Source organism: Vicugna pacos, chromosome 23 (genome assembly GCF_048564905.1).
Source record: "Vicugna pacos chromosome 23, VicPac4, whole genome shotgun sequence".
In the NCBI taxonomy this organism is placed as follows: Eukaryota; Metazoa; Chordata; class Mammalia; order Artiodactyla; family Camelidae; genus Vicugna; species Vicugna pacos.
This window is the reverse complement of record NC_133009.1, coordinates 6,310,249-6,337,333: the sequence shown is the minus strand read 5'-3', so window position 1 is coordinate 6,337,333 and position 27,085 is coordinate 6,310,249. Positions and strand designations below refer to the sequence as shown.

General features: G+C 43.9%; 1 protein-coding gene and 2 long non-coding RNA genes across 4 annotated transcripts; 2 read left to right on the top strand and 1 right to left on the bottom strand.

Moving 5' to 3' along the window:
* Positions 1 to 33: 33 nt before the first annotated feature.
* On the top strand, positions 34 to 22,539 carry LOC140688699 (uncharacterized). Its single transcript, XR_012063445.1, has 3 exons — positions 34 to 418; positions 16,759 to 16,841; positions 22,256 to 22,539. It is a non-coding gene; the product is annotated as an uncharacterized lncRNA (long non-coding RNA).
* On the bottom strand, positions 17,753 to 25,998 carry PPP1R15B (protein phosphatase 1 regulatory subunit 15B). Of its 2 annotated transcripts, none has more exons than XM_006215522.4 (2): positions 23,315 to 25,998; positions 17,753 to 20,420 (listed from the first exon to the last, which is right to left on the bottom strand). In XM_006215522.4, the coding sequence occupies exons 1-2, from the start codon at positions 25,238 to 25,240 to the stop codon at positions 20,190 to 20,192; spliced, it is 2,157 nt and encodes a 718-aa protein (XP_006215584.2). In that variant the 5' UTR covers positions 25,241 to 25,998; the 3' UTR covers positions 17,753 to 20,189. The 2 variants fall into 2 exon arrangements, with proteins under 2 accessions (XP_006215584.2, XP_015104407.1); XM_015248921.3 differs by having other exon boundaries at positions 20,190 to 20,420; positions 23,902 to 25,998.
* Positions 25,998 to 26,956, top strand: LOC140688701 (uncharacterized). The gene is made up of 2 exons (XR_012063449.1): positions 25,998 to 26,199; positions 26,367 to 26,956. It is a non-coding gene; the product is annotated as an uncharacterized lncRNA (long non-coding RNA).
* The last annotated feature ends 129 nt before the right edge of the window (positions 26,957 to 27,085 follow it).

Sequence of the window (27,085 nt, the reverse complement as noted above, 5' to 3'; positions counted from 1 at the left end):
GTGAGTAATTCTGACGCTCCTCTCGCCGGGGCTGCTAACGGCAGCGCCGAGGGCTCGGTCCGCGCTGCGCCCGCTCGGCGGCCGGCCGGGCAGCTGGCGGGGCCGCGCCGGCCGGGGAGGCGCCCTCCGCGAAGGGAGCAGGTTGCCGTGCGTGCGCGAGGGTGTCACCTCCGCGCTCCCAGCTCAAGCCCGCACTCGAACGGCTGGCCGGGCGAGCGGAAGGCGGAGCCCAGCGGCCGCTCCGAGGGTAACGCGCAAGCCAGGAGGACTCGCCGCAGCCCGGCGGGTCCCCAGGTCCCGGCGCCGGGCGCGGGGAACCAGTTTGGCGGAAAGCGCTTTTAATCACGAACCCGAGGGACATGTCCAGCCACTGACCGGAAAAGAGGAAGTGATCAAACTTGGTTCCATTTGGCGGGAGGTGAGTAGAGGAACAAAGGTCAAATGCGGGGTAGGGTGGAACGGGTTGAACAGCAAGGGGCCCTCGCAGTCTCTTCTTGGTAAGATGTCAGCCTGATTAGTCAAGCCAGTCCTTAGCTTTCTTTCTGAGCACTTCCTCCAAGAAGCCTGCCATGACTAAGTAGAATGAGAGTGAGGCCTTAGAAACACACTCAGAAACCAACAGCTTTCAAGTCCCTTCCCCCTAATTTGCACCGGAAAAGCAAAAGGAAAAAGGAAAGGAAAAAAGAGAGAGAAAGAGGAGGGAATACACGTGTTGTGAGTACAGAATACAGGTTGCAAAAATTCAATACTTGCATATCAAAAATGGTAGTGCTGGAGCCCACAGTTCTGCTGTCTCTGGGCTCCAGCCAGCTTTCTCAGCTTAGGACCTACCTCTGGGGCTCCGACTAGGTGCACACTGTTCTGTCCATGTGTCAGATCCAAGGGATTAATTAGACAATGGGGGTCTCTTGTCTCACCATCTTTAGAGGAAGCAATGTGTCGTATGGCAGTTGGCAAGTATTTGTTGAGTGAGCATACTTATTGGATGCCTGTTCCACCTAGTTAATTCCTACTCATCCCTTCAGTGTCCACCCATGTGTCACCTCCTCCAGGAAGCCATTCTTGATTCCACCCCAGGCAGATTTATATATCCATCCTGTATATGCCATGGACCCTTATTAATAACCCTATAGCGGAACTTACCTCTGTAATGCAATCCTTGATTGACTTATCTGTCTCCTCCATTGGGTTGTGTGCCCTTCAGGGCAGGGGCTCCATTTTATTCATCTTTATAGCCCCAGCACCTACCTGGGGTACCCAACTAATATCTGATGAATGGCTGATACTGTCATAACTAGGAATGGTTCTTAACTCTAACCACAGCCTCATACTTTTGGGTGTTATTTAGGGTCCTGATAATTATAACCAGCAACAACATCAGGGTGTGTTTGGGAAGAGCTTTCTGGAAAAAAGAAACAACCAGTGAGCCTTCGCAGGTACCCCAGATGCTCAGCCTAGAAGGTGTAATAAGTATCTGTCTGATAGATGTGGAGCCAGAAGATGCTACAGAGACCATCTCATCCAATCATCTTGTTTTAAATATGGGAAACAGAAGAGCAAAGAAGGGAAGGGAAGGGAAAGGAAGGTCACTGAGCAAGGATCCAGTGTCCAGATCAGAGCTCTTTCCTTTATATCATTCTACCTCCAACACTGGAAACTCATGCTGCCAACGTATGCTGATTCCTGGTGCCAGGTTTAAGCTGAGTCTATTCTCCAGATGCAAAGTGAACCAAAACCCCATAATACCTAACCTTTCTCAGATCCTACATAAAGAAAGCTGCATTTGACAATGAAGCAGAGCAGCACCTGCGAAGCGAAGAGGAGGATCCGCGCCCCTTGTAGTTTCTGAATCAGGGAGTGTGGGAGGCTCAAGGGGTCAGACTCCTTGCCAGTCCCCAGTCCCCAGCCTTGTGATACACCTGTAAGACTCTTTGATAAAGCACAGAGCCACCTGCCCTTCCCTCTGATACCAGAGGACCCAAACGGCCAGAATTGCTGCCAAGATGCCTCCAGGGAAAATACCAGCCACCAGTACACTCCCAGTCCAACCTGAGCAACCAGTAAGGGCGGCTTCTTGGGATGAATGTGGGTGGAAATAGAGGACAAAATGGCGTATTTTTGAAAACATGCATTACAGTAACTGCTGTCTTCTTTGAGTGGAAGGAGCTCCCGCTGATTTCCTCGCAAGATATTTGTCTTGTTTTATCTCTAATCTAGCCTGGGGTTCCTTGGAACATTTACCTGGACCAAAAAAAAAAAAAAAAAAAAGCCAGTTGTTGAAATCTTGAATGTTTTTTACTCATTTGAAATAAGAAATTAGGTTTGAAAATGCTTTTCTAACTGTGGTGTAGTCTTGCCAGTGGCTTTTTACATTCTAGTTCTCATTTATCAATTATGATCAGGATTAATACTGCTAATAAAGACATTTTAGCAAGGAAACTAAAGACAGGGCAGCAAACCCAAATAAAAACAGCTATTGGATCAACAGTTACCAGGAAGAGGGCAGGAGGGTAATATGCTGAAATGAAAATTAATGCTTTGCAGTCAAGTCAGAAATATAGTTGTTTGTTATTTCCTATGGGCAAATTTTATCTCTTTTTTTTTAAGTGGATAAAATATATCAGTAATATTTAGAAATACTTCTGACTGTCTCATACATTTTGAGACCTTAGATTAGTCACTTGAATGTTAGTAGGCTTCTGGTTTGGTTCCAGCCATAGGCTGAAAAACAGCCCCATAAAAGCTGTCCACATCAAATCCTTGGAACCCCTGAATGTGACCTTATTTGGATGCAGTTAAGGTAAGGATCTGGAGATGAAGAGATTATCCTGGATTATACTGGTAGGACCCAGATTCAATGATGCAAAAGAAAGGCAGGGGGAGATTTGAGACAGACAGAAGAGAAGAAAGAAACGTGACCACAGAGACAGAGGTTGAAATGATGCTGTCACAAATCAAGGAATGTCGACAGTCACCAGAAGCTGGACGAGGCAAAGAAGGAATTCTCCCCCAGCGCCCTCGATTTCAGACTTCTGGACTCTAGAACTGTGAGAGAATAAATGTTTACTGTTTTAAGCCACCCAATTTGACATAATTTGTTATAGCAGCCATGGGAAATAATACAGTGCCTGTAAGAAAATCATGTTAATGAGGTTGGAAATAAATGTCTATTATTTTTACCTATTCAATATCCAGTCTCCCTTGTTCTGTTAATAACCCCCTGTGTTTCCTTTTGGCATCTACCCTTCTGTCACTGTCAGTCCATATGGGTTGGGTGGGCTGGATCCACCCCACCCCAGATCCATTGGTTCCAGAAAGGACTCAGGCCAGACCAATGAGATTCAGTTTTGAGGCGATCCCAGAATTCTCAGGAAGAAGCTCTTTTTCTCTTGGATTTGAAGCTGGCAGGTATCATTTTGGTGCTGCTGGGGTCCTCATATAGGGAGAGCCTGCTGAAAGTGAGGCCAGTATAGGAGAAAGTGAAGCCAGAAGATGAAGAGAGACGAGGTTCTCACATCCCATGAGCCCTAGGACCCAGCTTGCCAGAAAGCTCTACTCCTGGAATTTCAGCTCACTGTAGGTGCCAATAAACACCTTTATTTGCTTCAGCCAGTGGGAGTTGGGTTTCTGCCCCCAACAACTGAAAAAGTCCTGATCAGTACAAAGGTCACAGTGTCTTGTGTCCCTGTTTCTTTGTTGTAACCAATGTTTCTTTGGTAAAGCCAATGCGATAACCACCTGCTTTTCTAGAGACTTGAGAATGTGGACTCTTCTTTTTTAAGAAAGCCACAATTTTAGATCAAGAAAAGCTTTTAGTGACCTTCTAATCAAAGCCCACATTTTTCCCCTAGAGGGTACTGGAGGACTCAGGGAAAGTACCCAGATTTGTAGCAATTCTTCAGGAGAGCTGGGACTACGACTCAGGTCTCCTACAAACCCTACAGATAGAAAGCTGCATTTCAAGACATTTACTTCCTCATTTAAACATAGTTGGCCAAGAGACTCACATAGTTACAAGAAGACTATACCAGATTCCTCTGCTTCATTCAAGAATATCCACAACAGTAATGTTTATTGGGTGCTGGTGTTTAATAGTGATGTTCACCAGCAGGCTGGGTTGCCAGCCACTGTTGATTATTTTATAGGAACCAGGAAGCAAAGGCTAGAAGGCAAAGGCATCTCCGTTGGGACTAGATATACAATTGTGTGACAGCGCAGGAGCCCAGACAAACTAGTTGCCTAATTAAAAGTCGTGACTCCACAACGGCTTGGGGGAGGCGGGCTTGGTTACGGAAACGGCTGTGCTGGTGCTGGCAACCAAAGGCGTGCAGAGTCCTGAAGTTTCCCCACGGTCCGCTGAATTGAATTGCATTTGTTCCATAGAAATGTATTGAGTACCTTCTCTGAGCCTGGTACTCTTCTAGGCACAGGGGATCCAGGAGTGAATGAAACAGAAAGTCCCTGCTTGCATTTAATAAATACACAGTCTCAGAGGATGATGAGTCTATGGAGAAAAATTGAAAGAGTAAAAGGATAGGAGATGAGTGGATGCTGCTCTCTTACATTCCATGGGTTTCATGTAGGATTGGCAGGAAAGGCCTCACTGAGAAGGCCGACCTTTGAACCAAGACTTGAAGGAAGTGAGAGAGCAAACTGTGTGACACTGGGGAAACATGTACCAGGCAGAGGAAACAGTAAGTGCAAAGGCCCTGAGGCAGGAATATTTGTGAAATAATAAGGAGGTCAGGCATATATCCAGAGGGAACTTTAATTTGAAAAGATACATGCACTCCAATGTTCATAGCAGCACTATTTACAATAGCCAAGACATGGAAATAACCTAAATGTCCACCGACAGATGACTGGATAAGTAAGTTGTGGTATATTTATACAATGGGATAACACTCAGCCATAAAAAAGAATAAAATAATGCCATTGCAACAACATTGGTGGACCTGGGGATTGTCATTCTAAATAAGCCAGAAAGAGAAAGAAAAATACCAAATGATATCATTTATATGTGAAATCTAAAAAAAAAAAGACAAATGAACTTATTTACAAAATGGAAACAGACTCACAGGCATAGAAAACAAACTTATCGTTACCAGGGGCGGAAGTGGGTGGGAAGGAATAAATTGGGAGTTTGAGATTTGCAGATACTAACTACTATACATAAATAGATAAACAGGTTCATACTGTATAGCACAGGGAACTATATTCGATATCTTGTAGTAACCTATGATGAAAAAGAATACTGAAAAAAAAAAAAGGAGGCGAGCATGGCTGAAGCAGAGCGCATGAGGGAGAGAACAGTAGGAGATGAGGGCTGGGGAGTGTGCGAGGCCAGGTCACTCCAGGCCATTGTAAGGAGATTTGCTGCTATTCTAAGTGAGATGGGAAGCCATTGGAGGGTATGACCCTCATGACTTCATGACTCTTTTAGGGGATCATCCTGGCTGCTATCTGGAATAGGATAGAAACAGATTCCAGATAGGAGGCTACAGCGATAATCCAAGCAAGACACGATGACGGCTCGGTTCACGGTGCTGGAGGGTGGAAGCAGTGAGAAATGGTCAGATTCGGGGTATCTTTTGAAGGTAGAATGGATAGGATTTGCCCGTAGACTGTAACTGGGCTGTGAGAGAAAGAGAACACAAGCGCAACTTGCACCTTCCTTCTCGTGAGTGACGCTGCTGACCGAGATGGGAGTAGCCTGCAGGAGGGGCAGGCGTGGCAGGGGAGAGCGGAGAGACAAGTTCAGATCTGAGCATGTCAAGCTGGAGATGCCTAGGAGATACCCAAGTAGAGATGCCAAGGAGGTGACTGGATATATGAGATTAGAGTCCGTCTCAGGAGTAGAGATAGATATTTGGTATTTTTCAGTGAGTAGATGGTGTTAATATCACGAGGCTGGCTGAGATCACAAAGGGGACGAGTGTAGGTAGGGAGGAGGTGGACATCAAGGGCTGAGAACCAGGACATTCCAGCCTCCAGAGGTCATGTTAATGAGAAGGAACCTGCACAGAAGACTGAATAACAAGTGGCAAGCAGGAGGCAAACAAGAGCAAATAGTGTCCTGGACATGAGCCTTCAGTATTCACATCCCTCACAAGGAGGAGGAATGTGCAGGTGGTGCTTATGTTCTAGAAGGGCTGAGGTTAGGGTGGGTTCTGCCTGAGCAGGAAGAGACTTGCACTCCTGTGGGAGAGGGAGGAGAGACAGCTCAGGTTATTTTTAAGCTGGTCTGAGAATGGCCCTGGGAAGATGATCATTTTAGCTAATGAGCCCTTGCTCACTGTAGAAAGTGTGCCTGAAGCATACTTCCTTCCACTCCATCCCTCAAAGACTCTGCTCTGGCTTCTCCCGGGAATGAGGCCAGCCCAAGATGGCTGTCTGACTTTTCCTGCCAGGACTGTGTCATGGAGCAAAGAACTGGCCCTGGCAGCTTCCCAGAGCGGGAGGGGCAGAATGAAATAGTCATGAGCTCAAGACAAGATGTGGGCTGGGGGAGCCTGCAGAAATGGCCCAGTAGTCAATCTGCTGATATCTCTTCTCTGAGTCTCTTCCTTTTTTTTTCCCTCGGTGTTGAGAGTGTTAGCTTAATTATCTTTTTTTAAAATAGAAGTATAGTCAGTTATAATGTGTCAATTTCTGGTGTACAGCATAATGTTTTAGTCATACATATACATACATATATTCATTTTCATATCCTTTTTCATTATAGGTTACAAGATATTGAATGTAGTTCCCTGTGCTGTACAGAAGAAATGTTTTATCTATTTTTATATAGTAGTTAATGTTTGTAAATTTCAAGCTCCCCGTTTATCCCTTCCCACCCACTTTCTCCTCAGTAACCATAAGTTTGTTTACTATGTCTGTGAGTTTATTTCTGTTCTATAGACAAGATCATTAGTGTCTTCTTTTTTCTTTTTTGTTTTTTAGATTCCATATCTAAGTGATATCATATGGTATTTTTATTTCTCTTTCTGGCTTACTTTACTTAGAATGATGCTACCCAGATCCATCCATGTTGCTGCAAAAGGCATTATTTTATTCTTTTTTAAGGCTAAGTAGTATTCCATTGTATAAATATATCACAACTTCTTTATCCAGTCCTCTGTCGATGGACATTCAGCTTACTTCCATGTCTTGGCTATTGTATATAGTGCTGCTAGGAACATTGGGGTGCATGTATCTTTTCAAGTTAGAGTTCCCTCCAGATGTATGCCCAGGAGTGGGATTGCTGGATCATTTATAAGTCTATGTTTAGTTTTTTGAAGACTCTCCAAACTATTTTCCATAACAGCTGCACCAAACTACATTTCTGAATCTCATCTTGAATCTACAGCTTAGGCATCGCTCTTTCTGCACTGACTTTAACATCTGATCTGGGGTTTTCCTAGAAAATGACAGCAAGGGCTGACCTTGGCATTTCCTGGAATTAACACAGCACTTCAGTTCAGTTTAGTTCAATAAACTTATACGGCACCATTATGCTTCTATCTCTAAAACTGTTCCAGCCTTTAGCTAACGAGTTTCTTCTCCTGTCTCTGCCACCACCAACCTACTGGTCAGTCCTCTACACTGGCTTTCGGTTCAGCATCTTCCTCTCTATGCCTATCTCCCTCTCACTCCGGGTAATTTCAGTGCCATGTGAGTAAAGTATCGCAACTTCACAATACTTCAGTCTCCACAACTCCAGAGACATTGTCCTCCACTCCAGTAAGTTACTCACATCCAAGGTGGTTCCTTAGGCCTTCCCACCACTCAGATTCACTCCAACTTGGAAAACAAATAGTCTCCTTTCTGACCACAGTCTTGGTCCTTTTAATACCCTCACTCCTATCTCCCCTTTACACCTGTTCCTTCCAGGACCTTTAGCCTCTTGAGTTTCCTCCTAATCATGCAATGAAAGCCTTGTCTCACTTCCTGCACTGTTCAGCCCAAACTCATGGCCTCACTACCCAGTACCCTAGCCCACTTGTCCTCAGCTGCACCCACACTGAAAACCCCACTCTGGATTAATCTGCCCACCTTTTTCTGCTCCTATGCGCAGAAAAAATATCATACCAAGCCATTGTGGAAATTAAATAAATTGATGTCCCTGTCATTCACCCTCTCCAGACCTCCATGGTCATCTTCCTGGGTCTGTAGTCCTTCTCAGCAGCAGGACCATCCTTATTCCAAGAGAGCATAAAGGCAGTTAGAAAGGCACAGCCTTAACCTAGAGCTTTACTTCAGTCTCCCTATGCCCACTGGCACAACCTTATCTTTATTTCTGCCCACGTGTCTCTCTTTCCTCCTGTCCAAAGCTCAACTTTCTACCTGTTCTCATCCTTACCAAGTGCCCATCCTACACCTGCTCCTCAGAAATCTTACTCCACCAATTACCTCCTTTCCCCTATATTTTCAAGCTTTCCCTCTCTTCCACTTTCTTCCCTCAAGCCTATAACAAAGTTCAAGATTTCTGTTGTAAAATATTAATAATAATAATACGCAGCAATACCCAGCCCCACACCCACACCCATCCCAACTGCCTTGTCACCCGCTCCCTCCTTCCTTTCACTTCAGGTTTTGAAGGGAATGACCTATGTGCTTGGTGTGTCTGGTTCCTTGCTTCCCAGTTACAATCTAGTTCCTGTCCCCACAGCTCCCTGAAAATGGCTAGAACTTTCCTGGCAAAGATAAACACTTCCAGGTTGCCACATCCAACAGACACCTTCCAGTCTCCTCTCAGGTGCCCCTTCTGATGTGTTTGACGGGTCTGGTCCTCCCTCCTCCTTGCACTGGGTACCCCCGTTTGGTTCGCCCCTCTATGCCCCAGCCACCCTGAAACCCCTGCAGCTGACTGTCCTTTGTGCCTGTGGCCCTCTCGGCCTGAAGAACCCGTCACTGCTTCCTTCTTGTTTTTCAAGTCTCCTTCAGAACGCAGCCCAGGTGGGAGCCCTCTGCACGCGCCGCGTGTGCTGCGTTTACTGCTGTTGCAGCACTCGTCAGTGTGTGGGGGTTCACTTCCCTGTCTCTCTAGAGACTCAGACTCCCTGGGAGCAGGGACTCTTTTCCACCTACTTTTTGTCTTCATTTTTCTTAGCAGCACTTGACTCAGTTGGCCACTCCCACCTTCCTGAAGCTTTTTTTTTTCCCTCCAGGCCTTCACGACACCACATTCCCTTCAGTTATCTCCTACTTCACTGGCTAGTCCTTCTTGACTCTCGGGTAACTGCTTCTCCTCTGCTTAACCTCAAAATGTTGGCGCATCCAAACTCCAGCCCAGCCTGCTTCTGCACTCTGTGTACATTCTCTCCCTAGGCAATCCTCTCCATCGTCTTGGCTACCATCTGCATGCTGCTGGCTCCCAAATTTCTATCTGAATCTGACCTCTCCCTTGGGCTTCAGATACACAGATCCAACTGCCTATTCCTTCTCCACATGGATGTTTAATAAGCATCTCAAACTTATTGTGGCCAAAATAGAACTCTTGATTTACACCTTCAAATCAGTTTTCCCTGAGTTCTCTTTAGCTCAGAATATGGCACAATCAACAATCACCCTAGTGAGGGGAGAGCTCAGGGGTAGAGCGCATGCTTAGCGTACATGAGGTCCTGGGTTCTATCCCCAGTACCTCCATTAAAAATAAATAATTCTAATTACACCCCTCTCCTCCGAAAAAACAAGCAAACAATAAAACCCCAAAATTTAAAACAAACAAAAAAAACAATCACCCCATTTATTGGCCCCCAAACCCTAGGAGTAGTGTGACCAACTGTCCTGGTTTGCCTGGGACCTGACCTGATTTTAGTTCTGAAAAACCCCATGTCCCAGGAAACTCCTCAGTCTCAGGCAAACTGAGATGGCTGGTCACCCCAAACTAGAAGTCACCCTAGATTTCCTTCTGGTCCTCACATTCCACATCCAATCAGTTGAACCTGCCTCCAGACACACCGTCTTTCCACCTCCACTGCCACCTGGTCCAAACCTCCATCATGTCCCACCTCCTCCATCCCAATAACCTTTTCCTATGGTTGTATCATCTCATCTCAATTCTTCTTCAAAGAGCCTCCTTCCTTGGCCCACTGTATTTTTCACACAATAGCCAGAGGACCTTTTCAAAGCGAACGGCTGATTGTAGCACTACACCCCCCTACCAGTTCAAGCCCTCCAATTACACTTAACGATAAACCGAAATTTCTTTTCAGTAGGCTCCACGTGATTGAGCCCTTGCTCACTCACTCACTGTCATCGCACACTGCCCTCCCCCATCTTTCTGCTCCTGCTCTCCCCGATCCTCCCATGACTCACTTCCTCCAACCATTCAAGTGTAAGGTCAAAGGTCCCCTCCTCAGAGACACCATCTCCAATTCCCGTACCCAAAGTCATTCCCCAGTTTCTCCCTATCATGTCACTTTCTTCTGTTATCTTCACGGCATGTATCACCCACCACCTGAAGCTAGCTCATGATCTTTTGTTTGTTTGTTCTTGTTTATTGACTCCCCTGTCTAAGATGTCAGCTCCTTAAGAGCAGAGACCTTGCCAGTCTTGTTTTCATCTGTTTTTCTCAGCGCTTGGCCTGGCACACAGTAAGTGCTCAATAAATATTTGCTAAATGATTGAATAAATAATATTTGAATAAATAATTTGTTTGTTTTTTAGGAGGAGGGAGGGAATTCGGTTTTTATTTATTTTATTTTTAGTGGAGTTACAGGGAATTGAACCCAGGACCTTGTGCATGCTAGGCACACACTCTACCACTGAGCTATATACCCTCCCACCTCTGAACAAATGAATATTCAGTACATAGTACAGGGTCTCTCCTCATCCAATAAATGACAGATTAATAACAGTTAACGAAGCTCTAGGCTAGGCACTGGGCCCACCTTAAAAACAGATGGTTCTTTAGGAGTCTGTAGTTCACTGAGAAATGGAAATATAAACCAAACTTTTACACTAAATAATCATAACAATTATGAATATGCTGGGGAGTGAGAAATACCATAGTCTTTTATTTTCTTAAACGTGATGTGCACCCCATCCCAAAGGGTTGGCAGGAGCTTCAGTCCCAATCATTGCAGAGCCCCTCCTCCAGCCTCTACAGTCCTAAGGAGCTCCCAGGAGTCCAAGGATCAGGCAGGGCCCTTTCATCTCCGGTCCTCCCTGGCCACCTCCCAGATACACCTCCCACACCCATATGAAGGCTCGAGTCTTCATAATTCCTTGAAGGGTCAGCTGCTTCTCGTCCAAGCTTGCACTTAAGGGGAAGGATAGGAAAGAAGGCTGAGGTGGGGTTTTGTGGGAACAAAGTGCTGAAATAAGCTACTCACAGGACCTCCCTGAACCCCCATGCCAATTTCAGCTCAGAGAGATTGTTCCAAACCTGCTTGGTCTATGAATTCCACCTTTCTTCACCCAGACCCTTATTTCCCTCCCTGCTTGGATCTGTTCTGCAAAGTCTCCCTTAGCTGGCGCAACTTGCTGCTTCCTGTAGATAGAGAAGATGCTAAAAATGGTCTGTTATCCATTTAAGGCAGAGTTCTTACATCTCCCTCCACAAACCTGCTCCTTTTTCAGAATTCCCTAGCTCAATTTATAACATCACCTTCCTTCTTGTCACCAAGGATAGTAAAGCTGACCCAGCAGTCATTTCCCCTTCTCCTTCATCTGATCAGCCACTGAGTCCTGTCAATCAGTACCTTCATGACTCCCCTTTTCAGTCTACCCATCTCTCTGGTCGACCTCTTTATTTCATACCTATACTTGTGCAAGACCATTCTACTTAATCTCTCTATTCTAGTTTCTACTCAGTCCAATCCATCCACCAAATGACCCCAAGAGCTATTCCAAAAGAACCAGTCTGACCATGTCACTGTCTTGATGGCTTCACTCTTTATGTAGAATGAAACAGTACCTCCATTTAAAACAATGATTTTAAAAAGCATGAAACAGACTGAATTTCTTATCATTTAGACCCTACGTAATAAGTCTTATGCTCCATCCACAGAACCTACACCGAGTTTGACCAGCCTATTAATCATTTCCCCAACATACTTCTATCTTCTTCTATTTCTACCTTTTCTCTGAAGTTATTTTTTCTACCTAAAATGTCCTTTGCCTCCCTATTCTTTAACTTCCCCCTTTCCCCAACATTCACCCACTCGAGGGTACTTATTTTTCAAAGCCCAACCCTATGTCCATTAATATTTACTGCGAGCATGATTGAGGCATTAAAGGCATGGGCTCTGGAGCCAGTGTGGGCTTCCCTCCCAGTTCTCTGCCGTCCCCTAGCTGTATAATCTTAGGCAGGTTACTGTGCCGGGTCCCTTATCTGTAAATTGGGAGATACAGATACACGGATCATGTAATCACACTATGTGAGTGTTATTATTATTATGTGTCAAATGGGGACTAAGAACTTTTCATACAGTATCTAATTTAGTTGTCCCAGATGCTGTGGGAGATAGTACTTTTCAAAATTGACATGTGATCCCCTAAAATTCAAGTAAGTTTACTCAAAGGCACACAGCTGGTGGAAGTGGAAAACTGGAATTCAAGTCCAAGTCTGTTGGACCTAGGTTCTCTTCATAGCACTGGGAAGAGCCCTGGGAAGGAAACCAGAGAGGACTGGACTTTCCAACTTCCTCTTAGATGGAGAAGGCAAGTAGGCAAAGGATGCGCACTCTGGGAGGGAGTACAGAGAAACATAGAATCATGAGAATCAGAGTCGAAGTCACATAATAAACCAGCAAGTAACCCCTCAAGTAAAACGAAATGACCAGAAACATGACAGAGAGTTGTGAAGCCAACAGCAACGTCAGGTTATGTTCCGAGCAGCAATGTCAGAATTGTTACCCGGAAAAACTAAAACGAAACTGTTAACTTGAGGAGACAAATTCTACGTCCAACCCTTTAACTCTAAGGGACCTAGCACAAAATTAGGGACTCAAAGAGTTTAAGAGCTGGATGAACAATGGAGTGACATCTTTAAAGTATGGAAAGGAAAAAAATATATTAACCTAGAATTCTACAGCTACTGAAAATACCTTCCAAAAATGAAGGGAAGTAAAGACTTTGTTTCAGAGATAAAATCTGAGGGAAATCACCATCAGCAAATCTGCATGATAAATGTTAGTGATGCTCTCGGACAGAAGGAAGATGATATTTGGTAGAAGTGCATATCTACACAAAGCATTGGGAATGGTAAATATGCAGTAAATAAAAGGACATTTTTTTCCCAATTTTCAATCTCCTTGAAAGATGACTGACGCTTTAAAGCAAAAATAATAGCAATGCATTGTAGGTTTATAATGTTCGTATAAGTTGGAGGTACCACAACAGCAGCACGAGGGACAGGGAGGTGAAACCTGATCATGGAAGATAACGCTCCTCCACAGACCCTAGGAGTGGGGGCAGGCAGGTCTATGCTGAATGAGAGGGATAAGAAGGGACGTTGGAAAGAGTGACATTTTGCCATTTGTGACAACCTGGATGGACCTCGAGGGCATTAAGCTAAATGAAATAAGTCAGACAAATACCGTATGCTTTCTCTTATATGTGAAATCTAAAAAATACAAATCTCAAACAAAAACCAAGCTCAGACATACAGATAACAGACTGGTGATGCCAGAGGTGGGGCAGGGGTGGGGGAGGAAATGGGTGAACTGTTGTTGGTTTTTGTTTTGTTTTTTTCGTTTAAATAAATTTTTAAAAATTTTAATGACTGAATGAAAGGGAAAAAATAAGGTCCATTGGCTAATGTACCTGTCATGCCATTTGAACAACCTGAGAAATGATTACTTTTAAGAACACGCACCTGCTTCAACCCTTTGACTTCCCAGCAGGACTTTTCTTCTGTAATTCAATATTCCTCTAAAAGTGTTGCCATCTCTCAGGGCAGTAGCAGGTTACATCCCCCCCGGGCCAATCACGCTGTGACTTTCAGCAGGGTGTCCTGGGGCAGGGGATCATTTCAGAGGTGGATACCTAGAAAATAGGCAATGAGAAGTAAAAAGCAAACAAAAAACTTCCGTGTAAATTTCTGAAGGTACAAAAACACCCCTACCCTCCTTACTTAAGTCAAGCAGAAACAAAAGAAAGGGAAAGCCCAATATTACAGTGACTCAGTCACTGCGGGCCCAGGAAAATTGTATGCAAACATATAATGGCCTTCCATTCTGCACACCCGGAAGTAGATCGGGGGGCAGCCCCTTGGAGCCAATACCAAACCTCCCAAAGAGCAGTCCTGGGTATCCACCCAGCCTTGGCTACTGGCTCTAAGAGGGAAACAGGTAACACCAGCACGAAACCTCAGCCCCATAATTCTTGAGGCTTTTCTCCTCCCCCTGGGCCGGTTGCATGTACAAGTCTGTAATCAGGTACAGGGAGTCTCCATGCCCCAAGCACCCTCTCTCTTCTCATTGAGAATGACTGCCCTGACGCACAGGAATGCAATAGAAAATGGAATGTTCAGCAAATAGTTAAGTGAGATAAAACCCTAACTGGAAAAACCCTAATAATACAAAACCCCAACAAATATCCATACATTTCACCTCGTATATCTCACCTCCGGTCTCTTAAATCATCATATTCATTTGTTTGTGTTCAAATAAAAATCTTGGTTCTCCCACAAGGAACAGCTTCCACTTCTGGGTAGTTACCACAAAAGGGTGGACTCACAATGGTCCAGGCAGGCCTAGAATGGGCAGGGCAGGGCGGTTTGCCAGCTTGTAAATACACCAGTGGGGGCCGGGGTGGGGGTGACCTCCAAGCAAACAACAGCCATCAGATTCGAAACAGGGATCCATCAGACACTCTTGAGGTTGGCAAGTCACGCCACCTGGTGGAATCAACAGAGCATGTCTAGAAACCCAAAGCCAATCTTTTGCCAAAAACTAGAACTGACTGAAACCTCTGGTGTGGTGGGAAAAATACTTTGGGATTCCAGTACAAAACGTTAATTCTAGGAAAGAAAGGTCTCAGCTGATTTGCTCACATATTAACTTCATAAATTAACATGCACCTTGTTAATGACACTCAAATTAATTGATGTGGTATCCCTCGCACAAAATTCATTACAATTGAAATTTGTAATTACAGTCTACAGATTTAGAGCTTAATACAGCTTCTCTCTAAGGACCTTTCAGTTCTATGATTCTGTAGCTACGGCTGAGGCACATTTGATTCTAATCAGCATTGATGACATCTCAGTAAGGGTGACTTTAAAGAAGGTTATTAACACATTCAACAAGTATCTGTTGACTGTAATGTGCCAGGCACAGTCCTAGGCTCTGTGCTCATTCAGCAGCACAAGTAAGACACACAACAAGATTCCTGCCCTCATAGGAAACTCTAGTTTTCTAGACTAGTGAGAGTGAGGCAGACAGGAAACAAGTCAAAATGTTAAGCAGATGAGGTCAGAGTGAATATAATTTTAAAAGGGAAAGGGAAAGGAGGGTTTGGAGGATAGGGTGGCCAGAGGTCTCTTGGAGATGGTATTTGAGATCCAAAGAGGAGAGTCTTCCCATGATGAAATTTGGTTTTAGAAACCACCATTCCAGAACACACATTCAGATGAGCCTTTTTCAAAACTTTGGGGAAACCTCTCTGGTTTTTGCCTTCAAAGCCAATGTATCAACTCCACTGAGGAAAATGGGTTTACCTTAAAGCAAAATAATCCAGCTTTACAGTATCACCTTTCTATGAGCCTGAACATCTTTGGGATATTTCTAAAAGTTAATCCAGTCTCAAAATGTGTATTATTAACCTAACAATTTGGTGGGGGAATGTGCAGAGAGCTCTGGAGAGAGTTAACTCTGAAGGCCTCTCATCTTCTTGATAAGACAGTATCTCTAACAAACACACGGGTATTTGCTATTCTTTTGCTATGAAGGACTTCATCCGTCGTCTGTGTAAAATCTTATAAAACAGTAGCAAAAATAAAATGTTCAGCAAAGAAAGATGGGAGAAAACAAGAAGAAAAGGATAGTACTGAGACAAAGGAAGGGTGATGGCTTAAAGAACAAAACCTGAAAAATCGCTCCAAACTGGCTTCCCTTACAGTTCAGCTTTCCAGGTTTGCACAGACGTCTGGGGTCACCTCTCTATGGTCAAGCAACCCACTTCCCATCAATCTAACTTTTCCTAGCTTTCCCTGGTAAGATTAAGGAGTCTGACGATGGTAAAACACTGACGTAACTCAAAATTGTTACACAGCAACACACATCCCCACCCCCTCCCAGTTCTCCATTGCACTTGTAAAGTGATTGAAGTTCCCTGATGTTAACCCTGTCACTAAAGCGCGTGAACTGAAAGCATTACAGGTCTTGTATGAATCCTCAAAGTGAGCAGGGTTAGATCTATAGATCCTATTTATTACACCTACTGTTACCAGACCTTCATACCCTGCTGCCTTTGTATTTTAAAGTCGTGATTGCCTGACACAAACTTTGTCTCAACAGAGCAGATCCAGGGAGAGAAAGACTGGTGTTTTATATGGACCAAAGCATTTCAATTAAGTCCACAAGGAAAGACTCCTAATTACTAGTGTATGAATATTCCAAGTAACTAGCATTTGTGTCATGATGGAAGAAATACCAAAACCTCTTTATACACCTAAAAAGAAATTAAGTCTCTCAGCTGAAAGAGGCACCCTGGGCATCATGCTTCCTGTTTAGAATGTACCAAGCATGTCTTTGTATATCTTTGTATTAGATACTTTTATAAATACCATGTGTAAAAAAGATTTCCATTTTTATTTATTTTTAAAAGGTACAAAGAGGAGGGTCCAAAGGAAGTCTCCAAAAGAGACCACCAAATCCCCAAATCTGTGTGAAACGCTCCGAATTTCTGAGGTCAGCAATTCAATATTTGCTTTGAACTTTCTATTAAAATAGAACCAAAAAAGTAGTACAACTTCTGTAGCGATGTCAGGACAGTCATAACAATAAAACTGGCTCAGTGTGAAGATGACCATCTTTATATACCTTCCTGGGGAGACAGCCAAAAATGTTTCAATTAACCCCAATGTGGTAATTAAAGAATAACCTGGACCCTCAATTCAATTTGTACTAAACACTGATTTATCTGCAACTAAACGTTAGCTTCTTTCCTTTCAGTTCAGAAATAACACCTTTAGTCATTTTGCATTAGCCAGAAGACCCAAATGCCTAAGTTAAGAACGCTGTTACGCCTTTAAGCCATTAACAGGCTTGCTGTAACCCAAATGTGTCTGTTTTTCAGGGTTAGAAGTTTGTTTTTTCTGATGTTATCATCACATTTACTCAATATTATAAACGGGAGAACATCATGATTTAAAATACCATGGTTATCATTAAAAATAATGCATAAAATAAAGCAGAACTCCCTGTGGCATAGGAGCAGCATGACGGTAATCCCAGCACGTGAATGTGCTGCTTCCGTGAATATTGTTTATTGTATTGTTTTCTTTGCAGAAATGCACAGCTGGGGCCAATTTTAGAATCAAATCCCAGTCTCTAAAAAGGGTATTTCGCACTCTAAGAACTAAATTCTCTTTTCTACTTCCAAAACGTGGTTTGCAATTGTCGTATTTATTCCCTTACTATTCCTCCCCTTCAGTTAGCTGAGGTGCAATTTACATGTCACATAACCTTTTTAAACCACAGAAATTTGTGCAGCACCTTTAAGTTTATCGTGCTTCTACAAAACACCTGATTTAATCCAGAAGATCCTGCTCAGTAATTCCAAAAACAATGTGAAATACAATACAAAGTTGAGCCCAAAATATCATAGTAACATTTAATAATTGCAAATATATTTATTACAATGTACAGATTAGTTAAGTTATATACACAAATATAATTTTAGCTATAAAGTCCCAACAAACTGGTTACATTTAAATCATTGAATCTGTAGAAGCCAATTCAGAAGTCTTCTAGTCCCCTAACTTCACCTTCCTTAAATTATAAAAAAATAAAATCTGACAATTCTGACTTCAAGTTAAAGATGAAGAGATGGTGTTATCACATTTCAGCACTCAGAAAAGGAAATTTTACTTGTCTGTACAAAGCCTTTCTTTCATATGCTACATTGATACTTAAAGCACCATTGCAAGACTTTAAATTGTGTAAAATGTTCAATTAAAACGTCCAAGGATTTTTCTTTTTAAGATTGTAAAGGTTTAACTTTGTTCTAACAACCAGGACTGGGACGAAATAGAATTGTTTTTCTCCTTGTCCAACTTTAAAATGGTCCCTTTTGTCCCTCTCATCACCATCTGATCACTTCTTTTAAAAGAGGGTAGTAAATAGGCGAATTCTTCATCAAGCTTTTACTTATTTGGCAGTGAGGTTGGAATGCCAAGGGAACAGTTCTCCAAACTGCAGTAAATGTAAATGATCCCATTCTTTTCACATACGCAGAGGTGCAAGATCTGAGAACCACAAAACACAACCTAAGTCTCTGAAATAGTATACTTCAGCCTGGTTTTTAAAGAATACCTGCACATTTTCAACATCTTTTTTTCAAGGCAAATGATGCCTTCTTTCCAACTTGACACAGCTGGTGTCTGAAAAGTAGCCTGTTTTCATGGTGTTATACCAGACTCTGCAGAGGCATCCTCTATGGTTACCTAACGTGGAGGTGCACAAAACGCATTAAGGACTTGGCAAAAATCTGACCAAACTTCATATTGTTGTTGCATATAATATATATGTATATATATTAAGACTAGAGAGTTTTTAGAGCAAACCAATTGGAAATAAAATCATGACCAGGTAGATTATAAACTGAGGTAGTAACCCTGCAAGCACTTCTGATGAAAACTTTGTCCCTACTCTGAACAAGTTCAAAATTAAGAGGTCTACTGTTTTCCATTACCTGTGACAGGAGCCACATGAAGTAAAAACAGACCATAAAGGAGCTGGTTGACATCCCCTCACCCTAACAAAGCACATCACGCAGAGCTAAATAAACCAAGCACAACCAGTCACTGCAAAATCTTCGATCCAGAAGTAAACTCTGGGTTAAAGATAGTAAGACTTTCTGTTTGTTAAATCCATAGTTCGATCCTTTTCTTAATGTACAGGCCTTGCCATTACTTTTCTCATTATTAAAACAGGAGAACCCAGTAAATTTAGATATTGACTGAAGTCTATCTTTTACATTTCAAACTAGAAATTCAGAACTGCCCATTACCAAGTTCACAGTGCCATCCTGACAGGTATAAAAAGTGACCGTGCTGAGGCATGTCAGTAACACTGGTTTTCTGCTGAGAGCATATTCGACAAAACCAAATTGCTCTGAGATGTCTTCCATCTTCTTCCTAGGGAAATTCTGAGCTTTTAAATTTAAAAAATAGATGACTATGATGTAATTATTACTTTCTGGAGTCTTTTAGTTTCTACCTGTTAAAGACACAAAGAACCACTCAAGTGGGAACTACAATAACCTACACAGAACCCTCTCCAAAAGACAGTTTGCACAGAGATTAAATACATCAGCTGTTAAAATTTGGCAGAAAGATGCAGCTCTCCCAAAGTAGCAGAAAGTACTGCACATGTAGGTTTTGTGGCAGTCCTTGGAACTATCTCAGGTAGAGCTTAACCTAGAAATAAAAATCCACCATACATTTTCAACCAAAATCATTTTTAGAAGGAAAAAAAAAAACAGTGATACAAGATAATGTACTTTAAGTTGGTAGTATATACAAGATTATTTTCTTGGTCTTAAGGTAGAAGGGCCAAATTACTGAAATAAAAAAATATGGAGAAAACATAAAAGCCCATTAATTTCAGAATATTCGGGATGGGAGGAGACGAGCCCAAAGTTTTTAGACAGGTACACATCATTTAAATTAGAATGGAAAACAGGCTTTGAACCTTATAAATATTGTTTCCCAAGAAAATAAGTATCAAAAGTGCAAAATTACACCTTAAGAGGTCCCCTTTTCACTTCAGCAAGCAAACAACATTTAAAAACACATCCAACTAAATCAAAAAAGGAAGGATTAGAAATCACATCACCTCATCCTTCATTATCAGGGATCCACTTCAAACCTGGATATTTCTGAGTGGGATATGTTGCAAAAAAATATTAAACTAGGTCATTGGACCCAAGTTGCATATCCTCTTAAAAAAAAAAAGTCAAAGGACAGCTGCCAATTCTTGTTTTTAGAAGAAACCTCTCAAGTAAGAGGTAGTGTATGCTAGGGCAAAAGGCTGTCAATCATTGTAACGTTGCTCGAAAACAGTAAGTCCTTTGAAGCATGTTTCCTGGAGTCTATTAAACATTCTTTCTCTGTGCTCAAATGTCAAGCAGTACCCAATTGCATCTTCTGTTTCCTGAATTCGTTTCTGGAACCTGCATCCATCCCGTGCAAATTCTTCCCATGGTCCTTTTCGATCCTCATCACCACTTATATAATACTCAGTGACTTCTTCAAGGAAGGTTACCTACAAAGACATAGACTAATTTTAATCTCAAATATAACAGAAGTAAAAAAAAAGAGTTTCTAACTGACTAGATGGCATCTGAATCAAACAGCAGGCAAATGCTACTTACTTACACACTTACACTTACACACACACACACACACACACATACACACACAGTCCCATTCCCTCAGCCACCATCCTGCCAACCCCACCTACCCTCTCCTGGCTTTGGTGTTAATATCATGAATCCAGATGGGGAACTGAAGCCTTCCTGATGTTATTATTCCTTACTATTTTTTAATCCCTAGGGAAATCAGTTTTGTGATACTCTTCCAAAAAGGACAAATGTTTCCAAACAAAATATTTCAGAAACATTCAGGAATCTGAAGTCAGTGCTTTTATTACAGCACAAAAGCTTTAACAAGATCTTCACTTACTCCTATTCTTCCTTTTTCCAAAAAAATTTCACTTTTTGATCCTTTCCAGTTTTTGAATCATGAAACATGTAGTATTATTCTTATTACTTTTGTAATCAGAATACAGAAGAGTAATTTAGTAAACAAGGTACAGCAAAATTAACATATCTTTAAGGTTATGTTACTATGAGAAACTTTAGTTAAGACAAAACCCTCTTTGTATTCCTTCTCAATATGCCATCACTATATATACATGAAACTGTGAATTTTAAAATATACATGATCATATGTAAAAGTGACAGTCCCTTTTAATCCCTACTTAGTCTCTAATATAGAAGTTTCTTTCTAAAATATCACAATTCAAAAGTAAATACTTGTTTTAAAGTATATTCAATAGTTACATCAGCTCATCCCACTGTGGCCTACAACTTTCATTCCCTTTACATCAGGCCCAGAAATGCCCCCGGGGACAATTAGCACGGACGTAACACCTTACAACACCTTACTAGGTATTACGTTCTAGCGTTACTCATTCACGGAGTCACCGAGATAAACAACAACAACAAACATTTATACAGTGGTTACCATATGCCAGGCTCTTTTTGAAGTACCTAATAATTTTTACCTCACTTAATCCTCGTTATCAATCCTATAGGGTCCAGATTATCCTCATCTCCATTGTACAGATTAAGGAAACCAAGGTAGACAGGTTAACTGACTTGTTCAAATCACACAGCTTCTATGGGGAACAATCAGGATTCAAACCCTGAGTGTGGCTCCACAAATCTGCACCACGTCACATGCCATGACACAGCATGTTAAACTCCCAGATCTGAAAGCCTCATTCTGAGAATAAGGCACTATTCATTATTCCCATATACCTTAAGGATGGCATGGAGACAAGGACTGCTAAACAATTTTATCATATTTTAGATACAGTCTTTCATAAATGTTGCTTCTAATTCATGGTAATATTCTCACACCTACTTGACTCATCTCACTTCTATTCAATGAGCAAGCTACAATGAGACATGAGACTGGCCTGAGGTCCTGGAACAGTAGGAGCTACCATTTAAAGGCAAGGCAAATGATTATAAGCTGTACTTACTCACCTCATTTAAATTGTGCACTAATTCACACAATAGTTGTTATGATTATTCTTATTACCTTCAGATAAATAAGCGAGTCAAAGCTATGAGAGGTCAAGTTACTGTCTTCCCAAAGCTCTTGGCCCTAACCACTCAGGAGAAAGGGGACACAGGTCTCCAGGGGCCAAGTGCTCATTCCAGTGTCCCTCTTTGTTTCTTATCTATTCACTAAATAGGTCATTTTGTCAGGAAGCTTTGAAAAATATAGAGGAAAAATTCTTTTATGATAGCATTTACAATAGTAGGAACTAAAATTTAATTTCTAATATGACTTATTCTGCTTCTACAGGTAAGACACAAGATTACCACCATTTAGGGACACTTTCTACCCCAAGAAGAGTTTCAAAGTATTAAACTGGTTTCTTGGAGCTAATGGATTATGGTGCTGTCCACTGGAAACTTTGATGCTGCAGATTCTGAGGTCAATAATTTACCCACTCCTTTCTCTTTCCAAATAAAGGTCCAGGAAACTAAAGAAACTTTCCCTCCACAATAAAAGAACTCTTGTGCGTTTGGGGGGATTTCTCTCCAATCAATAACTTTAGCTGAATAAACAACAGAGAAAAAAATCAAGCAATTCAAAAAGACTCCCAAAATAAGGCTAACTTGACAATGTGTCAGAAGAGTAAAATAAAATGCTCCATGAAGTTCTAAGACTAGCCTGGGAATAGGAAGCAATTACTCAACGTAAACCAAATAAGTGACCATCATTGTTACAAATGATGTCGTTGGCCAATCATAACTAGTACTGCTTTGTTAAGAAAAGGCAATACTATTTTCTGTACTGTTTTTGACTGTCAAGTCAAAACCCAGATGTCCAAAAGTTGTTAATGCTGAGATTAGTATTTTCTTTCATGGCAAACAATCAGACAAATTTGACTTGGCTACTTGGCACCATCATCCCTTCAGACTTTAATAGACAGGAGTGAAGACACTGTTATCATGTTATGTAAAAGAAACAGTGTCTGCAAACAACACAAAACATTTAATACCACTTAAAAACTCTATGGCTATAATAGGACTTCTCGATCTCTAGAATTAAATCATACATACGTAAAGTTTAATTTTTCTATTCCTTAAAAAAAGTGAAGTGGAAGCTTGGAGGAAAACAGTCCAGAGCTGCCAACCCAAAAGAAAACAGCACTTTGCAGCTAAAACCTACACAATGGGGTCTTTGATTCAGACAGAAACAACACTCTATGGGTGGGAAAAGGGGGGGGGTCATCTCTCAATGCAAGTGCATCGGCTCAGAGTCCTTCCTCACAACGTCCTACGACGTCCCATGCTGCTACACTTAACGTGCCAGAACAGGCAACACACATGATCGTGTTAAAGGAAAGAAACCAACCTTTTTTCTCTGGATTTGTGTGTGTCTTTCTCCAGAAAGAACCCCACCCTGCACCGAGTCTGGACATTCACTTTCTCGGCTCCCTACCAGTTGCACCTTACAGGAAAGTAAGGTGTGACAGTCAGAAATGGCCACAATGGACTCAGATGGCCTCTCTGAGTCACAACAGCCTGTCCAATTTTTCCCTGATGTTTGAAAAGGAGCCTTAAAGTTTAGAAGGTTGTAGGGGTCATCGGAATTACAGAAAGAATTCCACAGTTTGAGATTCTCTGCTTCATCTGCACTAGATTCCCAGTCATCTTCCTCCCCAGAATTATGGTCGGGAGACTCAGGAAGGCTTCCAGTCTGGGGAGAACTTTCTAGATCAGACTTGTCAGACAAATCCTTCTCTGAGTCAGAAGGGTCTCCGGGAAGAGTTCTGGCAGCAGTCTGAATGGTTGCTGTGAAGTTCTGGGGATTATAAGGATCTACACTGTAGAAAGAGTTCCAGAGGTGGAGCCCTTCTGAATCCTGTTCAAGGTCTGATTCTGAGAGGGAGCTATCACTATCGAAACCATCATCCTCGGCTTCTTCATCCCAGTCCTCACCTTCGGAATCAGAACTTGTTTCCAGGTCACTGACTGCACCTCCCAAAATGTAGTCTATCAGTCTGTTAGTACAGACTGGTCTGGTAGACGTGGGGAGGTCATCTTCCATGTCTGAGGAGTCAACTACACTTACTTGGTCCTCTCCAGGCTCCTGTTCCGTAGGAACCTCACAAGATGGACAGCTTTCCAAGGGGCCCTGTCTTTCCAAAGCAAGTGGAACCTCTTTAGTCAACAAATCTATTTTTTCCCCAGCGAGTTCCTGGGAGGTTCCAGGAACGGCTCCAGCAGCGGGAACACACTGTGGCGGACAATCTCCGCGGGGCTTCAGATCCAGCCGGAGAAGACTGTGCTCCTCCTCCAGGCTGTGGTAGCCGTGATCTTGGTCGGGGGAGGGTAACGCTTGGTGGCCCTTGCTGGCCTGCTGAAGGAATTCCAGCCGCTTCATGCGGAGATGGTGGATTTCTGGCAGGCCTTCTCTAGAGAGAGGCGGACATCCCTGCCAAGAGGCGCGAGCGACTTCCGCGTTCAGCGGCTGGGGATGAGACGGGGCCTCACCCAAGCAGCCGCTCTCCGGGGTCAGCGTCTGGAAGTCGACCAGCTCGCCACTTCCAACGCTGCTCTGATAGCTAAGCTCGACCTGGGGCAGGCAGTCCAGAGAAGAGGGGTTCAGCAAACAGGTCACGACGTTGACATTGCTTAAGCGTTGGACGCTGAGAGGCCCGGAGGGCGAAAGGCCAAGTTCCATGTCCGAGAACAGACGGGCTTGAAGGTTACTGGGCAGCAGCTCCACTCCCCACAGCTGCTGCTCCAGGAGAAAAGCGTGGGCTTGGGAGTCCAAGCCTCCTCTCTTGGCTTTAAGTTCCAATTCTAGATCTGGGGGCGAACACTGCCAGTGGATGCCCTCCTCCAGCCAATCAAGGGGACTGGCAGCCGCGCCGTCCGAGGGGTCTAGCCGCAGCGAATTCAGGGATTTCTGCGCCGTGGGGGCGGCGGGTTCCTCCCGTACCCTCAAGGCTCTCAGGGCGCCGTAGCCTGCTGCAAAATCTAGCCATCGGGTGGGAATCATCCCACCGAAAAGCTGGCTCCAGATGAGAAGCTTCTGAAGCAAGCCCGGGAGCGGCGCGAAGAGCTGGGAGAGCAGATTCATCCAGGAGCTGCTCCGAGCCTCGGGCGCGGGAGAGAAAGCCAGTTTGGGGTCCCCGGGGTGCTCCGGGGCAGGAGGGGCGGGGAACTTGGAAGGGCCTGCTTGCGAGCGCCGAGGAAGGAAAAAGGGCAGCCGGAACCAGGAGTCCGCCGGCGCGGCGGCGCGTGCCCGCGGGCCGTCGGCTGCCGGCTCCATCACCGCGTTCTCGGCCGGCTCTCAGGGAGGGACGCGGGGCTCCGCGGCGGGAGGCAGGGCGGGACTCCAAGAGGCCTAAACAGTCTCGGCCTTGCCCAGCGGCGGGGTTGGCGCCCCAGGCCGAGCCCCGGGCCAGCAGAAGAGCCACAGAGGAGAGCGGCTTCGGCCGCGGGCGGCAGACCACAGTCCGGAACGGCAGGCGCAGGCCGCGGAGGCTGACGCGACGTCCATCCTGGCGGAAAGGCGGTGTCCTAGTCCGCTCGAGGACTCTTCAGCATAGATAAGGGCCCTCCCGCGGCAGCGGTGGCGACTTGCCGGCAGAGACGGCCCGTTGAAAAGCTCCTCAAGCAGCGCGACCCCGGAAGGGATGGGCGGGTAGGCGGGCGGGCGCGGGTGGAAGCGAAGCCCAAAATGGCCGCAGGGCCAGCGCCGAGGCAAGACACCCCCAAGCAAGCGGACGAGACGAAGGACGGCGACCGGCTACGCCACCAGCCCAGCGCCGCCGAACGTCACTCGCAGGGCCCGGCGGGCGGGTCTCTCCGCACTCTTCCGTGTGGCCGCTGATTGGCCTCGCCCCGCGTCCCTGCCGGCTTCCTTATTCTCGGAAGACCCAGCTCGCGCACAGGAGGTTGCATCAGCCGAGCTTAGGCTCTACGCATGCGCACTTGCTGCTCGGCCGTCGCCTAGGCGACCGCCCGCTCCAACCCTCTCCCCCGCCCTCAGGGCGAAAGGGAGCGGCTTGGGGAGGTGTCAGCGTTTCCAGATAACCTGAGAATTCCCTGGAACTCTTGTAATGGCCTGATACACACCCAAGTGTATACATTTATCCTAGACTTACACATCGGGGTTCCAGTATTGTTGACTGCTAAGGAGGTCATCAACTTAGGGTCTTAGTATAGTGAAAGCTGGGCAATGCTGTGTGAATACATGTCCAGTGTTAAAAACACTAATAACGTAGGGTGAGTAATACTAGGAGTGAAAAGTCTTGAGTGAAAAATAATTCATTCTTACGCATTCCTGTCTCTTCGGTTTTAGGGTTTCTAAATCACTATTTAGCTTTACCTAGCATCTAGCTTTGAGGTCCCACATGCATCTCCTAACGACAATGTGAACTCATGTTTCTCAGGTGGTGTCCGTGTTAATGGGGCAAACTGAAGTCACAGAGGAAGAAAGAAATGTAGCCCCCGAAACTGTTCACTGCCCTTTATACTTCCCAGCAGGCAGTATATTTCAAGTCATGTCTGTATCCTGAGCCTCTAGACCCACAGGATAACAACACTCAAAGAAGGAAATACAGACCATTATCCTTTGAAAATACTGTATCTGATCATCTTAGTTGCTATATTTGATTCTCTCATGTGAGTTTGGTCTTAGTTCTTGTCTTTATTTCTGCTAAAACTTTTTAATTGACACTCCAAAGTCAAGTATCTGTTACAGAGGGAGTGTAGCAGTGGAGCACTGGGGACAGCATAAAGATGTTTTGGGAGCCAGGAGGAAGCTGGCTGCTCCTCCTGCTTTGTTAGGACTGTTCAAAGAACAGCCACCTCTTTCTAGGCAACTAAGAGGGCCTCAGTTTCTATGGTTTACCCCTTATTATCTTATTATCCACATCTCCTCTTCAATCCTAAGAACTTCAGAAAAAAATGTATTAATAACAGGAGTCGGTTTAATAATAGACAAGAGAACGAAGTATGCAAATTAAATCATCAAAGCCTCAGTTTCTTGGTTGTAAAGTTAGGCTTATAATGCCTCCTTTAATGGGTTGGTGAGTGAACTAAATTTCCAATATCCTTCCTACCTTACCCAATATCCAATATCCTGCTGTCCCTAGAGTAGGGACACAAG

Excerpts from the sequence above, each read along its gene's own strand:
- PPP1R15B (XM_006215522.4), bottom strand. The coding sequence starts at position 25,240 with ATGGAGCCGGCAGCCGACGGCCCGCGGGCACGCGCCGCCGCGCCGGCG. Across the intron at positions 20,421-23,314 it reads CACAAATCCAGAGAAAAAAG|GTAACCTTCCTTGAAGAAGT; the intron begins GTTGGTTTCTTT and ends ATGTCTTTGTAG.